This window comes from Peromyscus leucopus, chromosome 7 (assembly GCF_004664715.2).
Source record: "Peromyscus leucopus breed LL Stock chromosome 7, UCI_PerLeu_2.1, whole genome shotgun sequence".
Classification (NCBI taxonomy): Eukaryota; Metazoa; Chordata; class Mammalia; order Rodentia; family Cricetidae; genus Peromyscus; species Peromyscus leucopus.
Window position 1 is genome coordinate 52,460,827 of NC_051069.1, and position 21,267 is coordinate 52,482,093.

Here is a 21,267-nt window from a genome sequence, read left to right on the forward strand (position 1 = left end):
CTGTATGTTATATGCACCCCAGGTAGAGAAACACTTCTAGCCTGGGAGCTTCCAGATGAGTCTCTTTGCCTCCACCCCCTATCTTACCTAGGAGTGTAGGGTTGCAGATTATACTCGAAAACAAAACAAATATCCCTGCTGGAATTGGGCATGCTAGCAAGGGGAAACTTTGCAAGCCATGACTATATGATGTTAATTATACAATATTAAGGGGTCAATAGGAAGAAAAAAGAGTGGAGAGTCACGGGTGCAGGACTGCAGTGGGAAGAGTTGACTTCAACAGAGTAGGGTTATGGAGAAGCAAGCAGTTCTTGTAATCAACTACACTAATTCATCTCATCTTAGTTAAGCTTTGTTGACATACCCAGGTAGATAGGTGTATTTTCTAATCATTTCTGTTTTAATCTTGGAAAAAAACTGAGGTTCAGTGAAGTGAGCTGAGGCAGAACCCGGAAGGAATTCAGAGTTTCAGGACCTGCATACCTGCCAATTTGGGTGAATGAATGTGAAAGGCTGTGACTATCTTAGTCATTTTCTGTGTCTGTAAATGTCTAATAGTATTGTGGTACAGTGTGTCCATGGGTATGTATGAACATGCAATAGGAAGTATACTATGTGTGTATTTGAGTGGATGAATGTTTGACTGAGACTACATATGTGTGGATATCAGCATGTGTGAGACTGTATGTATGCATGTGAGTGAGACAGTATTTGTGTGCTTAAGTGAAAGTATGTAGTATACATAAGTTTCTGTCAGCATATCCCTGAGAGTTTATGTCTGTGCACATGAGTATTGTCCATGTTTGTATTAGTGACTGCATGAATGTTGTTAGAAGTATAGATCTGAGTCTGTGCTGAAATGTCCAGGTTCTTATGTTCCATGGCAAAGAATTGGGCCCTAGACACATAATGAGAACTAACAATAGACACAGTTTATTAAGAAGGGAAAGCATCCCCCAGAATAGAAGTGGGTTAGTGAGTTAAGGAAAGAACCCGAAGCACTAGGCCATGACTCTCATGGCTTTTTAAAGGACATTTATGTAGCAACTGTCTCTCCCATGTTTGTATATCCTGGGCTTTTCTTGAGCATGCTCCATTGTTGTATGAAGGCCAGATAGAGTAGGGCTTCCAGTTTTTCTCTGCCAATTGACTTCCTTTATCTGTTGCTTTATCTTGTAGCTTTCTTCAGTCTCTATTCTCCCACAGCAGTGTGGGTGTGTATATATAATGAGGTCCTTTCCCTCCCTGGAAATTCCGTTTTTTCAGTCCTGGTAGAATACCTTCACTTTGCTCAAGTGGGGAGTCAGTCCTTAACCCTCTCCTTCCAGGGCAGGGAGCAGGACAAGGAGCTACTTTTACCTAGATCTCCAAGACCCAGCCATCTTTGATTTGAGAATGAGCAAGAAAGATAGAAGACTGGTCAGGAACAAGTAGTTCTACCTATTGTCTTCAGGAGGCAGGATCAGTTAGCAATTTTAAGACTCCCTGAGCCCCTCCTCATCCCTGCCTGGAGGCTGCCCAGACTGGTCCGACCTCATACTTCTGTGGCTCTGGACTTTCTACTGTGAGGAGACAAACTCTGTGAAGTGGCAGGAAGGTGGGGTGGATGGGACTGGCTGTTGGTTGTCTCTACCCTCCTAGTCTTTCTTTCCATCTTCACCAGTTTCAGCTGCTTTCATTTATCTGTTCCTGAGATCTGGTCTGCGTTTTTATCTCTGATGTTTGCTGTTCTAGCCCCCTACCCCACTCCTAAAACACACTCCTTCCCACAGCTGTCAGCTTTCCTCTGTGTCCACAGGGAAATGGGTCCAGGATGCTCTGGAACACCAAAGTCCCAGCATGGGAAAGTCAGTTTTATAAAATGCTGTAGCTTTAGCAAGGACTACCCACAGCCTCCCATATATCTTAAATCCTCTCTAGACTACTTATAATGTCTATTGTAATTCATCTGTATCTGTAAGTGATCTGTACATAGTTATTACAACTTGTTGTTTAGGGCCTAATAAAGACAAAAGCCTGTAGGGTTTTGGTAAAAATATACTTCTCTTTTAAAATATTTCATCCTATAGTTGGTTGAGTGCAAAGGGAATGGGAAGGGTACATGTGAAAAAGTCATAGATAAAGAAAGAAATGTTGCATGCTTTCTCTCATATGCAGAGTTTTTTATTTAAATATAAATATATAAGTGTCCATGCATGAATATGCACTGTTGAATATACTGAGTATGCAAAAATATGCATAGATAAGAGCAGTTCCAGCATATATGCATAATATAATATATATTATATGCAAGAGCAAGGACTACTACTGGGGACCACAGGAAGAGGGAGAGTAAAAGAAAGAGAGGGCAATGTGGGGTGAATAGGAGCAAAGCACAATAATATACATGTATGCAACAAAAGCATTATTAATAAAAAAAAGCAACAAAAAACACCCCTCAAAGACAAAGATACAAATGACTTCTGAAGGGAAAGTGTATTCTGATTCTAGCTCTCTCTCCTACATCTCTGATTCCCTCCTTATTGAGGATTCTCCTTTCCAAGCTATAAAAAAGAACAGCTCTGTTCTATGATGGCACTATACTAAAGGGAGTCAGGATGATGATAACAGGCATTGGAAAGGGTGATTAAGAATGCTTGTTGCTCTTTCAGAGGACTCAAGTTTGGTTCCCAGTATCCATATCAAGCAGTTCAGAATTTCTGGTAACTCAAGCTTGAAAGGGAACCAGCACCCTCTTCTGGCCTTACGTGCACATACCCTCACCCTCACATGCACATATCCCCATAATTATATATAAAATAATTTTTTAAAGCTAGTGAACAGAAAATATACTCTTCAATCTACACTTCTTGAACATAGCATTTCAAATGCCATAGTATTTGTATATCACCTATATACATTTTTCTGATAATTTATTTTCAGCTACTTATAAAAACTAAATCAATATAATTTGTTGTTAGACTATATTAAACCTTAATAAAAAAAAAAAGTATTGCTTCCATTTTGGTGAAAAGGCACAATCTATTATGACAATTACCCCAATGTGGGCAGCTGATGTGTGATATAGCTATACTTTGAATTCAAGCAAAATAGCTCAAAGACTCCCAGAGATAGAGATTCTGGCGCAAGACACCTTGTGATGATCTCCCAGTGATAATCTCATACTGGGGATAAGCAAAGAGATGGATTGTAGGAGATGGCTAGCAGAGAATGAGCTGTAATAACAAATTCAATAAACTACAACAGCTTGTGAAAACTGAGACACTTAGTAAGAAATATATTGAATTTTGTGGCAAATTTTGCCCATGTGCATAGTACAATTGAAAGCATTTTTAAGTTGTGCAAAGACAGGTTATATATACAACCAGTCTCCATGTTCTTGGGCTCTCCCCCATTAGATTCAATCAACAATGCATAGAAAAGTGTTTAGGGGAAAATGCATCTATTGTAAATGAATATAGAGGCTATTTCTCTTGTCATTACAGCCTAATCAACATAGTACAGCAATTGTTTACATTGCATTTATATTTTAGGTTCTATAAATAATATAGAAGTAAAATGTACAAAAGAATATCTGTGGATTCTATGCAAAAAAACTATAGCATTTTTAAAACTTTATTTCTATTACTTGGTGTGTGTGTGTGTGTGTGTGTGTGTGTGTGTGTGTGTGTGTGCGCGCATATGAGTGCAATACCCACAAAGGCTGGGAAATTGGGTCAGGTTCCCTGGAACTAGAGTCACAGGAGGTTGTGAGCCATCTAATGTTGGTGGCAGGAACTGAACTCAGGTCCTTTGCAAGAGCAGTAAGCCTCCCTAACCACTGACCTACCTACTATCTAACCAGCCCCCAAACTTCTACATTCTATAGAAAGAACTTGAGGATCTTTGGATGCTAATATCTGTAGGAGACATGCAATGTGATTTTTTTTTTTTGAGTTTTGAGATTGTATTCACTTATAATATTTTTTGTAGCTATAGTTTTTTTATTTATTATTTTATTATTATTTTTTTTACAATACTATTCAGTTCTACATAACAGCCACAGATTCCCTTGTTCTCCCCCTTCCTGCCCCCCTCCCTTTCCCCCCAGCACACACCCCATTCCCACCTCCTCCAGATCAAGGTCTCCCCCGAGGACTGGGATCGACCTGATAGACTCAGTCCAGGCAGGACCAGTCCCCTCCTCCCAGATTGAGCCAAGCGTCCCTGCATAAGTCCCAGGTTTCAAACAGCTAACTCATGCAATGAGCCCAGGACCTGGTACCACTGCCTAGATGCCTCCCAAACAGATTAAGCCAATCAACTGTCTCACCTTTTCAGAGGCCTGATCCAGTTGGGGCCCCTCAGCCTTTGGTTCATAGTTCATGTGTTTCCATTCATTTGGTTATTTGTACCTGTGCTTTATCCAACTTTGGTTTCAACGCTTCTCGCTCATATAAACCCTCTTCTTTCTCACTAATTAGACTCCCAGCGCTCCACCAGGGGCCTAGCCGTGGATGTCTGCATCCAGATTCCTCAGTCCTTGGATGGGGTTTATGGCACAACTATTAGGGTGTTTGGCCATCCCATCACCAGAGTAGGTCAGTCCGGGCTGTCTCTCGACCATTGCCAGCAGTCTTTTGTGGGGGTATCTTTGTGGATTTCTGTGGGCCTCTTTAGTTCTTTGTTTCTTCTTTTTCTCATGTGGTCTTCATTTACCATGGTCTCCTATTCCTTGTTCTCCCACTCTTTTCTTGATCCAGCTAGGATCTCCTGCTCTCTTTCCCTCGACCCTTGCCCTTCATTGCTCCCACTCATGTCCAGGCTGTTCATGTAGATCTCATCCATTTCTCCGTGTCTTTCTTGGGTCCCGTTTTCCAGGTAGCCTCACTGGTGATGTGAGTAACAGTCCAGTCATCCTTGTTCCACATCTAGCATCTTCCTATGAGTGAGTACATACCATATTTGTCTTTCTGAGTCTGGGTTACCTCACTCAGGATGATTTTTTCTAGATCCATCCATTTGCCTGCAAACCTCATGATGTCATTGTTTTTCTCTGCTGAGTAGTATTCCATTGTGTATATGTGCCACAATTTATTCATCCATTCTTCAGTTGAAGGGCATCTAGGTTGTTTCCAGGTTTTGGCTATTACAAACAATGCTGATATGAACATAGCTGAGCAAGTGCTCTTGTGGTATGATTGAGCATTTTCTGGGTATATGCCCAGGAGTGGTATAGCTGGATCTTGGGCGAGATTGATTCTCAATTTTCTAAGAAAGCGCCATATTGATTTCCAAGGTGGTTGTACAAGCTTGCATTCCCACCAGCAGTGGAGGAGAGTTCCCCTAGTTCCACATCCTCTCCAGCATAAAGTGTCTTCAGTGTTTTTGATCTTAGCCATTCTGACAGGCGTAAGGTGGTATCTCAGGCAATGTGATATCTTAATATGTGTACATAGATATATATACATAATCATGAATCAGGTAATTAGTCAATGTCTCTGTCATCGAACCTATATTTCACTTTAAAGTGGCATGAACATTTAAAATTACTCTCTTATCAATTTTAAAATATACAAGACATTATTAACTATAGTCACTATATTGTGCAGTGGTTCTGTTTTTGATTTGTGAGAGAGGATCTTGATATACATCTCTCAATGCCCTGAGAGTCACTCTATAGCCCAGATTCTCTTCAAATTCAGGGAAATCATCTTGCCTTAACTTTCTGAGTGCTGGGATTGTATGTGTGAGTCACTGTCTTAGTTACTTTTCTATTGCTTTCATTTGAAACCATGACCAGGCAACTTATAAGAACGTATTTCAGAAGGTTAGAGTCCATGATGGTGGAATAAAGGCATGGCAGCAGGAAAAGCTGAGAGCTTACATCTTGATCTGCAAGTATTGGGCAGAGAGAGGCACATTGGAAATGGCATACGTTTTTGGAAACATTAAAGCTAGCCCCAGTGACACACCTCCTCCAATAACAACATAATTCCTAATCCTTCCCAAATAGTTTCGCTAATTAGAGACTAAATATTCAAATACAAACCTATCAGTGTCATATTCATTCAAACAATCACATTCCCTTCCATGGCTCTCATAGACTCATGGGCATATCATGATGTAAATTGCATTTAATCCAACTTCAAAAGTCCCTGTAGTCTTTCACAATCTCAACACAGTTTAAAATTCCAAAGTTTAAAGTCTCTTCTAAGATTCAGTGGTGGCACATGCCTTTAATCCCAGCACTCGGGAGACAGAGCCAGGAAGAACTTGAATTTGAGGCCAGCCTGGGCTACAGAGTGAGTTCCAGGAAAGGCTCAAAGCTACACAGAGAAACCCTGTCTCCAAAAAAAAAAAAAAAAAAATTCAAGGCAATCTCTTAATTGTGACCTCCTGTAAAATCAAAAGCAAAATACATATTTCCGATAACAATGGCATAGAGCATACATTACCATGACTAAAAGGCTTGTCAAACATTTGGGATCCTCCACATAACCCAGGCTTCACTTTCACAGTCAGTAGCTCTATGCAAGGACTTCCTCACCACAGGCCTGGCCTCAGCAGCTGTCCTTAACCATAGAAGAAGATTCTATAATCCTGTTACTCATATACCTTCATGACTACAAAGCCAGAACCATGTGGACAGCATAGGCAAATTCAACTGCCTGCTTGGCATCAAGTTTGTCCTCATTAAATAACATTTGCAGAAGATTTCCTTTCTTGCTGCAAAGAGCAGAAAATTCCTTAGGCCTTTCTTTTTTACAAGCTGGAAGCCTAGCTGAATGAGGTCTTGTCCTCAGTACATCCATCCCTTTATCCCATTTTGGAACAGGCCTTTCTTTAATATTCTCATCTCTTACTGTACAGGCATACACTCCAGCATTCAATTTCCTGGAACTGTTGTTCATTTCAAATTGTACATTCTTTTGGAGGATCCCATTTGTTCTTTTTCATGGTCAGAGTGATTACTAATAACCACACAACTGGGTAACTATTAGTGAGGGAGCAAAACAGAGCAGGAAACAGAGAGAGAGCAGAGAGAGAACCTGGGGTCTGCACCCGCCTTTTTAAGGCATGTACGTAGTTGTCAGTGCCCCCTAATGACATAAGACGCAATATTCAGAGCTGCACATGTATAGGAAGGAGGGCAGAATCACAACACTATCTATGAAGATAAACAACAAAAAAAATCTTTTTATTATTTCAGAGAGTCCTAAAACTAATCTAATCCTTAGCTTCCCTGAGATTTTGAGAGAAATATCCACATTTTCCACCTCTCCATTTGCAACTTTCTCTGTAACCTTGACTGCCTATAGATACTGAAGAGGGTGTGGCCTCATGAGCCTCTCATAGATTCACAGAGGCCCTGGCTATTTCTTTTTTCCAGGCAATGACAGCTGCTATGAGTTTATGTGTGCCAGTTTTATCACATACAGAAGACACTGCTTCACCTTGATCCTTTCCAACCTCTGGTTCTTACATTGTTTCTTTCTCTTCTCTCTGCAACATTCCTGAAACCCTCAAGTGAGGGTGTGTTTCATGTAGAAGTCCCATTTATGGTTGAGAACTCTACAGAAACTTATTTTCTACAGTTTTACCAGTTGTCAATCTCTATATTAACTATCATCCACTGCACAAAGAAGCTTCCTCATTGAGGACTGAGAGCTGCACTAAATACATATTTGGAAAGAAGTTTGATACTATATTTATTTAGCAAATCAATAGTAACAGGTTCTGCCCTAAGAATTATAAGCTTCTGGCTATGGGTTCTTAACTAGATTTAAAGAACTAGGCATGAGTTTCCCTCTGTGGAGTGGGCTATAAATCCAATAAAAAAGGTTGGTTATTCTCATAACATTCATGCCACTATGGCATACATTAATTTATCTTGCCAAACCAATTGTTCTTGTAGCCTACAGGGTTCATGGCTGGATAATATTGTTGATGGCTTTTCTCCCCTATCAGCCTACAGAGCTACCAGGGAGAGAGCTTCTTTCAGTACCAACATGTTTTCTCCTTGTCCTGTGAACAAAGTGTGTGCTTTCTCAGATAGTTTTGGTCTCTTATCACATAGGTATGTATCCATCAACCCTGTTGTTCCTAGAATCTAAGGTGGCATCAGGTTTTGACACCCTTTGGGGATTCAGAATAAAACATAAAATTGGCAGTAATATTTCCACAGAGATGGATAGAAAATAAAGGCAAAAAATGTAAGATTTTTGGTTTTTAATTAGGTTTGTTCTTTTGACAACTTCATACATGTATAAAGTACATTTTGATTACTCTTTCCCCCAACCTCTCTTATCCCTCTCCCATCCTTATGAACCTGTCCTTCCCTATGGTCCCCTTTCTCAGATTCATGACTTTAGGTTCTGTTGTGTAACACATTGAGCTTAGAATTACCCATTGAAGCCTGGGGTGTGTCACCAGTGGACATATAACTGATGGCAATGGCTCTCCCTTTCCCTGAATCTATTTGCAGGAAATAGTTTAGCAATGAGGGGTGGTTTCCCTGGGCCCCTCCTCCTTCTATGCCCAACTGTTGATAGATCCATTCTTGTATACAGCCAGAAGAGAATCACAATACATTTTATTCTGCAGTTTATAGGTATATTACCACTCAAAAATGCAAGACTTGCAGACACAAACCCAAATATTTACTTTTAATATGTCACCATAATTAAAATAATAATAGCAAGAAGCTTTACATGGTAAAATGCTCTGGAGCTTCCAGTGCCTAGATACTAATGGTGCTTTGTTTACTGCTTCTTGGACATGTGAGTAATGTCCGAATTTCAGGAATACATGGAGTGGTACTCTTCCTAATCAATCCAGGTTTAGAGACAGGGACATCATTGACTCATAAACTGCACAAAAAAAAGCCTTCTTAGGATAGGACAGACAGCCCCAGGGAAATCACAACAGGACCAGATATAGATAATTATTCCAGAGCCCATCTACAGGTTTCCATTGAGCATAACTTTACATCCAGAACCATAGCCAAATCTCTGCTAATATTTGACTAAGAAAAGAAGGCAGCATTTATGCTTTTATCTTCCTTCCTTCCTTCCTCCCTTCCTGCCTTCCTTCCTTCCTTCCTTCCTTCTTTCTTTCTTTCTTTCTCTCTTTCTTTCTTTCTTGCATTCTTTCTTTTTTCTTTTTCTTTGTCTCACTCTCTCTCTTTTTTGTGAGAGAATTAACTATATAAAAACTGTATAAACACATCCTAGCAAAGTCTAATAAAAATTTCAGGCATTCATGTACCATACTATAAATTTCTTCTATTGTATGTTCAACCTGTTACAAATTGATAACTTCTTCAAACTGGCTCATTTTTTAAGTATATTTACTACTTGAGAATTTCATGCATGTATGCAATATATTTTTTATCATATTCATCCTTCACTTCTGCCTCCACCTCCTCCCAGATTTTTCCATCATGTCCCCCTCCCAACTTCATGTCCTTTCCTTCTGTAAATAACAATTTTGTATTTCATTTGTACGTATGTATGTATGTATGTATGTATGTATTTATTTATTTATTTATTTATGTGTGTGTGTGTGTGTGTGTGTGTGTGTGTGTGTGTGTGTCCCCAATATACATGTGGCAGTCAATGGACAATTTTCAGGAGTCATTTCTTCCATCTACCACGTTCATCCTGGGAATCAAACTCAGGTTGTCAGACATGGCAGCATGTACTTTTACCTGTTGAGCATTCTCTCCAGTTCTCCTCCTCCTCCTCCTCCTCCTCGTGCTTCTTTTTCATTTTTGAATAAGAAATTGAGTCTCATTAATGATGGCTATATGTGTAAGGCTGCAGGGCCAACCATTCACTGGAACATGGGCAGTCTACCAGGAGCCATATCCCTGGAGAGAACTGATTGTCTCTTATCAATCTACAATCAACTGTCAGTAACTTTTCATCTCCCCTTCCCCATGCTTCAATGTTAATTGAGTTAATCTTGTGCAGGTCTTGTATAGACCATTAGAATGAGCTCATGAGAGCAATGGTCCTGTCATGTTCAGAAGACATTGTTTTCTAGATCTGGTTCTTCCAGTCTTTTGACTTCCTTTTCTAAGAGGCACCCTGAGCATTATAGAAAGGGAGTATAATTTAGGGCTGAACACTCCATAGTCATTTATTTTCTGCATTTTGACCTAACCTGACTTATTTTTATAGTTGCAAGGCTATAGGTTTTATTTATAAACTATATTTCATACAACTTCTCCTAAGAAATAATACAATTTATGTAATGATTATTTTAATACATGTTTATACAGACATATGAGTACTAAGTAAGAAATGTTTTATCCCAGAACAACATAAATATAGTCCAGGATAAAATTTATCCCACTAGATAAATGTAAAAAGATATAATTAATGCAGATATCAACCATAGTGTGATTCTAATCACCTTTATAGGTGTGTAAGAACATATATAAGACTGTTTCTGAGGCTATTATTAGATTATCCTTTTATAGTTACCTATTATTTGTCAATAGCTTACTGTGTCAAATAAACCCAAACCAACCTTGCCTTCTCATGTAGCATCAACATTTCAAGAACCACACAGTTCTACTGGATCTGTGGCTTCAGTGCTCACAGCAACACCCAAGACAAGCACAAGGACATTGGACACAAGCACAGCAACATGGACCACTTCGGCTTTACCCTGGAGAAGCAGCGTGCCTTCACACTTGGCCACTCTAAAAGGCGCAAGAAACTCACAGAAAGCAGTGACCATCAGGGAAGCTGCCAGCTCTGCTCCCCACACATCTGAATCAGTTTTATCTAAAACCACACTGTCCACCTTGATCCCTGAAACCACAGAGAAGAGCACTGTTTCTGCTTCAATGAATACATCGAACTCTGCAAGGACTGGCACACACAATGGGGCTGAACTGTCAGACACAGCCATGACTGTTACTGCAGTAGAAACTAACATGCCTGAGATGAGTTCAACCACAGAGCTTACTGAAGTGTCCTTTACAAATTCTGTCCTTGTATCCAGAACAGAACCTACTAGCAGCACTTCCTATTCAAGCCCTCATCAGCCAATCAAGCCAGAAGAAACCTCCAGTGAAATGTCCACTGGCCCCCCAAACTCTATCACTAGCACAGAGATTACCACTAGTCAGACAGGACATTTTGTGGTGACCCCAAACATGGTCTCCCAAGGCACACTAGAAACTTCCTCGGTGGCTAGAATGCTTTCTAATGTCTCTCAGAGTTATCCATTGTTAGTGACATCCACTATTCTCAGCACAAGTTATGTTGCCCCAACCAAGACAAAATCCTCATCATTGGAAGGAATCAACTCTGAACTTCCCTGGGGAACTACAGTCAGAACAAACTCTTCATCACCAGTTAATTCCACATCACAAAGGCATAGTAACTCTCTGCCCATTACCCATAATAGTACCAGGCAAGGTTGGAACACAGCTTGGATACAATCTAGCACACTTGAAAACATGGATTTAACCACAAAGTATGGTCCTAACCATACTGAATTGCCCATAAACATTTCTCTTCTTAAATCCTGGACAACGGACATGTCTACTAGGAACACATCCCTTACAAAGCTACATGAATCAACATCAGAAGAAACATCCAGAGGAATCACCATGAGAACCCCTGGTTCAAGCATCAATCCAAAATCACAAGGGTTAACAAACAGTCACATTGGACATTCTGTGGTGACATCAAACAGGGTAACTTCTGAAAACATACCAACCTCTGCCTCAATCAAGGACACTAAATCCAGTGGAGTACATACATTTCCACATTCAGAAGCCATGGCTCCTGCTTCAGAAATATTAACACCCATTTCTTGGGAAGTATCAATGTCTGCAGATTCCATAACAATGCCACATGAGTCACATTCACCTTCTTCTATTTCTTCCATGATAGACAGATACAACAGATTATCTACTAATTCTCTGGATTCTATCATCACAATTTCTAAGGCCCTAGTCCCAACAGACTTGTCCACAAGCTCAAGACCTGTTGTTGACTCAATTGTAAGCTTAAATAGCAGTCCTCAGAAAAATCTCATCATTCCACAAGCATCTAGTATCTCACAGATGACCACGGCTTCCTCCATCACAAAAGGAAACCATGTGGAAGATGGGAGTTCAACACCCCAACTCAAACACACTATTACAACCACACCAGTCTCCTCTGAAAATGAATATTTCACAATAATTTCAACCAACTCAGGAGGTACCACACTTTCATCTTCACAATCAATCTCATTTGCAACTGCAGAAATTAGAAAACAGACAGCTTCCACCTTGAACACATCATGGAAAAATAACAGTAAACCTGAAGTAGCACATGCAACAAAAGGAATGAATACTAGCCAGACTGATGTGTCCATCATCCCTTCTCTTGAAGTGTCTCAGAAAGCAGCCATGTTTGAGCACAGCACATCCCTCTCAATACCACATCAGTCAACAACAGAAGACACTTCCATTGGAATCTTCACCAGGCTCCTCAGATCTACAACCACCCCAGAATCAGAAGAGACAGCAGCCAGCCACAGGGGACATTCTGTGGTGACATCAAACATGGTGACTTCCCAAGACACATCAACCACTGCTTCAAACACAGAGACCCAGCACAGTGTGACACAAGCATCTTTACTTTCAGAATCTGTGGGTCATTCTATCAATTCACCATCCCCATCTTGGACTCATTCAACTTGGGAAGGGTCCATGTCTGCAAGTTCAACAAGACCTACACCTGATACACCCTCACATTCTCCAGTTCCTGCCGATGCAGAGAGATACAGCACCAGCTCTCCCATTTCTGTCACCTCTATCTTCACAGTTGCTAAGGACCCAATCCCTTCCAGACTGTTTACAACCTCAGGATCAGTGACTCATTCAACACCAAGCTACAACAGTGCTCAACTGTCCACAATCTCACAGAAAACCTCTGTTTCCTCACTCACACCAGAGAACAGCATGGAAGATGGAACTTACACACCCCATACCAAAGACACAACCACATCTATATCAGCCTCACCAGAAAAGAAATCTTTCACAACCTTTATGCCCATCATGGAACATACTAGACCTTCACCTTCACAGCCAGTCTCATCTGAAAGCACAGAGACTGAGACAGGCACAGCTTCCTCCCTGAAGACAGCAGGGGCAGATTTCAGTACACCTGAAGACATAAATTCAACCACAGAATACAGTCCTAGCCAGAGTGGACTGCCCACGAGCCCTTCCCTTTTTGAGTCTAGGACAGGAGCCATGTCTAATGACAGTACATCGCTTTTAACCCCTCATCAGTCAACATCAGAAGATACTTCCACTGTAATCTCCACCAGTCTCCCTACCTCAGCCATCAGTACAGAATCAGAAGAGATGACAAGCAGACCCATGGGACACTCTCTAGTTATGACAGACATTTTTACTTACCCAGACATATCCAGCACTACCTCAGTCAAGGACACCCACTCCAGTGGAATGCATACATACCCACATTCAGAATCCACAGCTCCTTTCAACACTCCTGCTTCAGCATCATGGACACTTACTTCTGGGGAAGGGTCTAGGTCTACAGATTCCACAGCAACAGCAGGGTTACTTTCAGTGACCTCTGGTGCTTCCTTGCCAGACAGACACAGGAGTCACTCTCCTGATTCTGTGACCTCTGTTTTCACAGTTACCAAGGATCTATTCTCAACAGATTCACATACAAGTTCAGATCCTGTGACTACTTACATTCCAAGCTGGAGCACCATTTCTCAGCAAAACTCAAACACTGCACATACTTCCCAAACCTCAAAGATGAATAAATTTTCCTCAGTCACACCAGGGTCCAACATGAAAGCCAGCAGTTCTGTACCCCAATTACAATACACCATCACACCTACATCAGTGTCATCTGAAAATAAAGCTTTCCCGACTACCCTTCCCATCACCCAAATATCTACTCTTTCACATACACAGCCAACATCATTTGAACTTGAAAAGACTGGGACAGAGACATTTAGCCCCCTGACAACACTGACACAAGCTACAATACCTGAGAAGCTGCATTTGAGCACAGATACCATTAGTAGCCATTCTGAAGTGCCTTACAGTTCCCCTCTTCCTGCATTCAGAACAGTATCCATGTCTCCCGATAACACAATATTTCCAATGCTTCAGCAGTTTACTTCAGAAGATACCAAGTTTACAGCAGAAGATATGTCTAGTGGAGTTGTCACCAAACTTTATGGCTCCAACATCACAGAATCAGAAGAAATACGTACCAGCCAGATTGGGGATTCTGAAGTGACATCGAACATGGCCCTCTCCCTGGAAACATCACCTGTGTCTTCAGTGTCCCACAATCTCACTAGTTTCACTCCAGTTCCCCTAGTCACAGAAACATCCACATTTGTAAGCCAAAGTTATGGAGTCCCATCAATTACAACTTTTCCAACTCTGAAAGGAAGCCAGCCTGCCAATTCTCCAGGATATCTTGATGGCTCTACCTTAACTTCTCCTGGTACTTCCACAGTAGAACACAGCACCACATCTCCTAGTTCTGTGGTCTCTGCCTTCACCTCTTCTAGGGAGGTAATCACAACTGGGTTGGATATTCATGATTTGTCTACTTCACTTCCAAATTGGAGCAGTAGTACACATTCAAGCCAAGAGACTTCACAGGTCACCAAATTCTCACAGACAAGCTCTGCTTCCTCGCTTAAAGCAGAGACAATAATGGAAACCAGCAGTTCCATACCCCAATCCAAATCTTCTATTACTCCTGCATCAGTTTCATCTAAAACTGCATTTTCAACCAAGTTTCAGCATCCATTGGTGGATACTACAGTTTCTATTTCACAGGCAACATTTTCTGATGCCTCTGGAATTATGACTCACACAGCTTCTTCCCTGAGCCAATCACTTCCACAAACTACCATTCTTGAAGAGACCACTATTGCCACAACACACAACACTGTATTTTCTCAGTTGCCCCCTAGCATGTCTACTGGCCTCTCCATTTCAGAGTCCACTACAGCTGGCAGAGTCTCCACAAAAAGCCCTCTTTATTTCTCAGCATCTGAAGATATCACCACTGGAAGCATTCCCAGCCGCATTACCTACCCTAGCACAAAAGAACACATAGAGTTAACCTCTGTCTTTGAGTCAGGTAATTCTAGGTCTTTATTATATGATACCCCATCCAGGGACACTGCAACCCCTGTTTCTATGGCAGAGTTTTCTTCACCTGAGCCTCAAACATCTCCACATTTAGCATTGAAGTCTCAATCCAGTAGTTCTGAGGAACAGTCACATGTAAGTTCTTTACCCAAGGAAAAACACACTTCTTCAGATTCAACATCAACTGTGATTGAGAAAACCACACCTTCACCTGTTATTTCTACATCACAAGTACAAAATGTCTCTTCCCTTGATTTTGTGACTGTGCTTGTAACTTCTGTTCAAGAGACAACCTCAATTGGAAAAGACAAAAGTGTAGCTTCTGGGAGTACCTCAATCCAAGGCCTGGATACCACAGAGATTTCAACCCTAGGTCCTTCAAATAACATAAGGAACTTGAAGACAAGTCACAGTTTCTCTAAAAACCCAACAACTACAGTAAAAACCAGTAGTCCAGAAGTGCATTCCCAAGCCACTGTTCTAGTTAATTCAATTCCATCAAGAATAACAACTGCAATTATGAACTCACAAAGCAATTGGGACACAACACTTTCTACATCAATGCCCATATCTAAACCTGCTCATACAAAAACTCAGAAAGATTTCCCCCTAACTTCAGTAAAACAGAAAATGACCATGCCTGAAGATACTAACTTGATGACAAAATCCAGTTCTGATCATTTCACAGTACTCACTAGGACTTCCACTGGGTTTTCAAGAACAGAAGCTAACTCAACTGAGAGACAATCTATTTCAGGCTCTGGATCCTTCACAGAGACAACAGACATCTCAACGGGAAGTACTTCCAGTATCTCTACACTTTCCTTCCCAGATATTGGTATCAGTCAAGTAATTAATGCTGCAGAATCATCCAAAATTACCACTCTTTGGAATACATCAGGTACCACTGCTAATATTGGGGCCCTCTCTTCAGCAACTCAGACATTTCTACACCCAGACTCCATGTCTCATCTCAGCAGTTCTGAGTCACTGTCATGGACAGGTACTCCATCCCATGAAGCAACTCCCTCTGTGAATTCTGCAGAAATACCTGGGACAACATCATCTTTTCCTGCTACTTCCACATCAGAAGGACAAAGTCTCTCCTCTCCTGCTTCTATGGCCCCCACATTCTCTTTTGGGCAAACAACTATAAAGGAGTTGGACACAAACTTAGCTTCTTTTACAACTTTATTTCCAAGTTGGAGAAACAGTGAGTTAGCCACTTCAGAGGACACCAGAACCTCTCAAACATCTCACTCTTTCACCAGAACTGAAGTATCCAGTGTGGGCATAACCACTCCTGGACCCCAGTTCCAAAACACTGTATCATTTGATGCTGCTTCACCAGATGGTACTGCTTCTTCATTGTTGACATTACCAACAAAGACATTACCTTCTTCTGCTTTCTATCTATCATCAACTAGTTCAAACCCCACTTCTTTTCCTGAGACTTCATTCCCCACCTTTGAGTCTTTTAAGACAACAGATACATTGAGCAGAAGCTTGGAAACTGGAACAAGTTCACCTCCTAATTTGAGCAGCACTTCACATGAAATATTGGGCTTATCTGATGTGACTACTGATACAGAAAATTTTCATACTTCCTCAGAATTCAAAGTAACAAACACAAAGACCATCAGTATGGGACATGAGCTAAGTTCCTCTGTACCAATACCCCCTGAATCATTCAGGGACACCTATACAATGGGTACTTCTTCCTCCATATGGGTGACTTCTATGTCCACACCATTGCCTGCCTATTTAGAGACTACAAGATCTGATACTGAGCAATTTTCCCATTCAACTTCTGGACTGAGGGACACTAGCATGTCCCTACAAACAAAGATACCTTCAGCTCCTGCATCCACTCTCATTTTGCCAATTTCTGAGAGTGCTGTCATCACTCCTGCTATGACCATATCAACTCCACATCAGACTCCATCTTCACAGTTTACTGAAGCTCTGGTAGAAACGGTCACTACCTTAAATCCTTCTTCATCTATTGTAGAGTCTACTGGGGTAACATCCTCCCCAGAATCCAATTTTACTATGCCTTCATTGGAAAGTACTCATGTTCCAAGAACTGATATGTTACCTTCAGACGAGACCACTTTTATTGAAACAACAACCCTTTCTCCAACAGAAGAGATGGCTTCACTTGCCACAACTAGGATTCCAAAAGGCAGCTCAGCTGTGACTTCTAGCAGTCCTCTTTCTATTACAAAATCAAGTCATGGAGATGTTTTGATTTCCACCATTGTAGAAAAGCTACCTTCTTCAGCTTCTACACCACTGCCTTTTCCTGCTTCCACTGGCACTGACTTTACAAGCAGCCCAGCCCTCCACAGGATTACTCCTACAGGTAATTTACAAACAGAAGATAACAGTGTTGTTGGAATGAGTGGCTGCTCTCAAGATTCCATGATTATATTTATAACTTTTAAGCCTAGAACTCATCCCATCAAAACATCTTTATTACCCTTCTTGAAAAGCATAATGACTGAAAGTTCTGACTTGGGAAGGGTGATAAATGCTTTTCGGGTTCCTACACATTCAACCAGGTTGATAAGTAAGAACCCATTGTCCCTACACTTCCATTTACAGACGTTGGAAGATCATAGGCAATATCCTTTTCCTAAGAGGTAGAAAAAAATTAGGAGTTCATTATTGCATTCATATTTATTTATGATTACTATGGTTAGCATTATTAAATCATACAAATTGTACAAATTAGTGACTTTCATTCTGATATTCTCATACATGCTCAAACAATGCTCTCATCATCCCCACTTCCTACTATGAACTCTTCTCACTTTCTTCTCTACCTTCTAGATTCCTTCCACTTCCTTTGTAGTCAGTTTTCTGCTCTTAGGGCTTTTGTATGTATGTTTCCACATGACATAAAATCTATGATATTTATTTATCTGTCTGCCCAATATTGTTTAACATGATCATATCTAGTTCCTACAAATTATACCTGAGTAAAACTCTATTGTATATACTTTACATTTTCAAATTCATCCAACTGTTTAAAAGCATGAACCCTGTTTTGTGTGTTACTGGACATTGGACCTAGGACTTTACACATGTCAGTCAAATGCTATGCAGATGACCCATATGCTCTAACCCCATACTATAAGTTTCTTTAGCAAACATTGGTTGAACTAGTAACATCAATCACTTCCAATAACTGAGCTAGCCATGGGAAAAACAGGAAAAAAAAGCAAGTCAATGAGTAATTACTACAATGTTATAGATGTTCTACTATGATTATTAATGCTAATTAACAATGTTGATAATGACAATTCAGCTTATACAGCACTTATTTCTATGTCAACACTGTTTCACCAAGGATTCAATTGTAATATTAAATTGTAATATTATTTTGTGGGTAATGAAGTTGTGATACATAGAAGATGTGAAATAATTTTCTCACTATCATAAAGCTCATAAGTGACAGAACTAAGCTAAGAACTTAGTCAGGCGTGCTTGGTGCATGCCTGTCACCCTAGCACGTGGGAAGCTGAGGCAAAAAGAGCCTGTGTTCAAAGAGAACCAAAGTTATACAGTAAGGCCCTGGCTGAAAAACCGACAAGACAGGGGTATAGCTTAGTGCTAGAATACTTCCCCTAGGGTGCATAATGCCATAGGTTTGAACCCCAGCACTCTCCCCAACCAAAAAGTGCAAACTATTCTGGAGTAGGAATTTATGTTCTTAATCATTAATTTAAAAAGGGGTAGTTAAAAAGCTAGCAGAAAACACAAGAGATTCTGGCATGGCAGTAGCCATAGGAAGACAAGATTTTAGAGAGAAATTGTAAACTCTGTCAAATACTACAGAAATGCAAAGCTGCCATAAAGTGAGAGGTATTTTGACAACATGAGGATTCTCAGGGGATAGATTAGTGAAGCATAGAGGACTAAACTTCAACCACAGTAACATGTAGATAAAGGGGAGAGATTTTTCTTTGGTTTGTTTTGGAAGACTATTCCACATGGATTGACACATATGATTTATTCTTAGCAGCAAATACAGCACTTGTTTTATGTATATGTGTGGCATATGGAGGCATAAGCTAGCCTGAAATTCGTTCTGTCAATTATACTGACCTTGAATTTGAAATAGTCCTGCCCTAGCTGCCCATGCAGCAGAGATTATAGACATATAGTACCACTAGACCTGATTCAAAGAAGAGTTTCTGCCTTTGTGGTGAACATGCTACTAGAATCACAACAGAGTCAAAAGGTAAGAAGGAAAAACATGTGGTCCTGAAAGCTGAAGGAATAAGGTACCTGATGATGTGGGAGGGACCAGAAGCCAGTAAGTACAGAAGACCTTTTAAAGATACTATTCTTTAAATTCACAGCAAGAGAATTAAATTTGATACCAGATTTCATTTGTGACACAAATCCAAAAAATGCCCTGCAATATTAATACCTTCATTAGGAAATCTCCAGAGGAAGCATGTTTGATTCCCTGTTCAGATAGTTTGAACACTGCACAAGAAAGGCAGATTTGAAATCATTGATTCGCTTTCTCTGTACATTGCCTTTATATATCACACCAAGCAGGCCTCAAACTTAAAATTCTTCTGCTTCCGCATACTAAGTGTTTGGATTTCAGGTCTATAACACCATACTTTACTTTGATTCTTGTTGTAGTTCGCTCATACTCTGAAGTCAAACCAAATCAAATAAAAAGATAAGAACACATTTAAGTAAAGAGGAAGAAAAGGAGGACAGACAGAAAGTGAAAGGTGGGATGTGATTTATTTGATAGAGTGCTGCTTAGCATGCACATGGTTTTTAGTTCCACCCCAGAAATGCATCATGTAGGTATGAAGGTACTCACATGTCTTTCAAGTACTCAAAAATTTGGAGATAGGAGGAACTGAAATTCAAGGTAATCCTCAGCTATGTATCAAATTTGAAGCTTGTTTGGGCTGCATGAGACACTTCTTTGAAAAAGAAAGGAAGGAAATAAGGAAATGAGAATGGGAGGGAAGGAAGGAGGGGGATTGGGAGAGAAAGAGAGATGAAATAAAGACTGACAGTAGAAAGCAAAGGGGAAAAGAAAGGAAAGGCCATCAGATCTGCACATAGATCTATGGGCAAGTTGATAAATTTATAGGAAGGTGGTAGATATAGGGACTGGCTATTCATTCTGTGTAACTGTGGCTCAAAATCACTGTCATAGATTCTAGAGAAAGAGTAGCATGTACTCAATGAGGTAATCTATGTAGACAGTATAGTCTTTCTGAGAGAGATACTTACCTGTTTTCTTCCTCACTCTCACCTGCAGAAACAGAAAACAACACTCAGTCCCACACAGAGATACCTGATGGAGCTGCCCATGGAGACACTGCTGGCCTAGGAAATGGCCCTCTGGCTTCTACATCACCTGCTAGCCCTAAAGGTAAATCCCACCGTGCTTACTCCCTAGAAAGTAGAAACAATACTGCTTGCCTTATTCCCTGTTCCAGAGCAACAAACTTCTTGATTTCCATAAAGAAAATACTATATGGTTTTCATGAATGCTTGTCTAAGCTGGATCTTTGTCTAATGGTTACTGTGTAGAAGGCAGTGTATAACAGTATTCTCATAACATGCTGAGCAAGATTTACACCAGATCTCAAACTTAAACCTCTCTCTTCCCATTCTCTCTCTAAAGCCTTTCTATGTAGCTCAAGCTTGCCTTAGACTCACAAATGTACTGTCATAATCTTCTACATGCTAAGATGTTAGATAAGTACCTCCATGTCCACCTTGATATGCTAATTTAATAAAATGCATATCTTGGAGACTAAGATATAAACTGAGAATGCATAGAAAGACATTAAAGGAACAAAATAATTATAATGCAACTTTGTGCGGGGCGGGGGGGGGGGGGGCGCACGGCGGGCGTGCTGGTGGGAGGCCACAGCAGCTTGCACTTGCTAGACAAGAACAGGATTGCTGAAGCCTGATCAGCCCCTCATTTGCATATTTTAAGTCAAGAACTCTGCTTCTGAGCCACATTGCCAGGTTCCTCACTGGAAGATTCTAGGTAGAGGCTCTCCAACAGAACCATGCCCCGAGCTCCACACTGAGGGATTCTAGGCATGTCTGGT

The 21,267-nt window shown here is 40.6% G+C and overlaps 1 protein-coding gene across 1 annotated transcript in view; it reads left to right on the top strand.

Moving 5' to 3' along the window:
* Window positions 1–21,267, top strand: part of Muc16 (mucin 16, cell surface associated) — a 197,758-nt gene that overhangs the window by 5,411 nt on the left and 171,080 nt on the right. Inside the window, 3 exon segments of the mRNA XM_037208222.1 lie at window positions 10,536–14,744; window positions 14,988–17,519; window positions 20,460–20,573. Of these exon segments, the coding sequence (XP_037064117.1) occupies window positions 10,536–14,744; window positions 14,988–17,519; window positions 20,460–20,573 (6,855 nt within the window).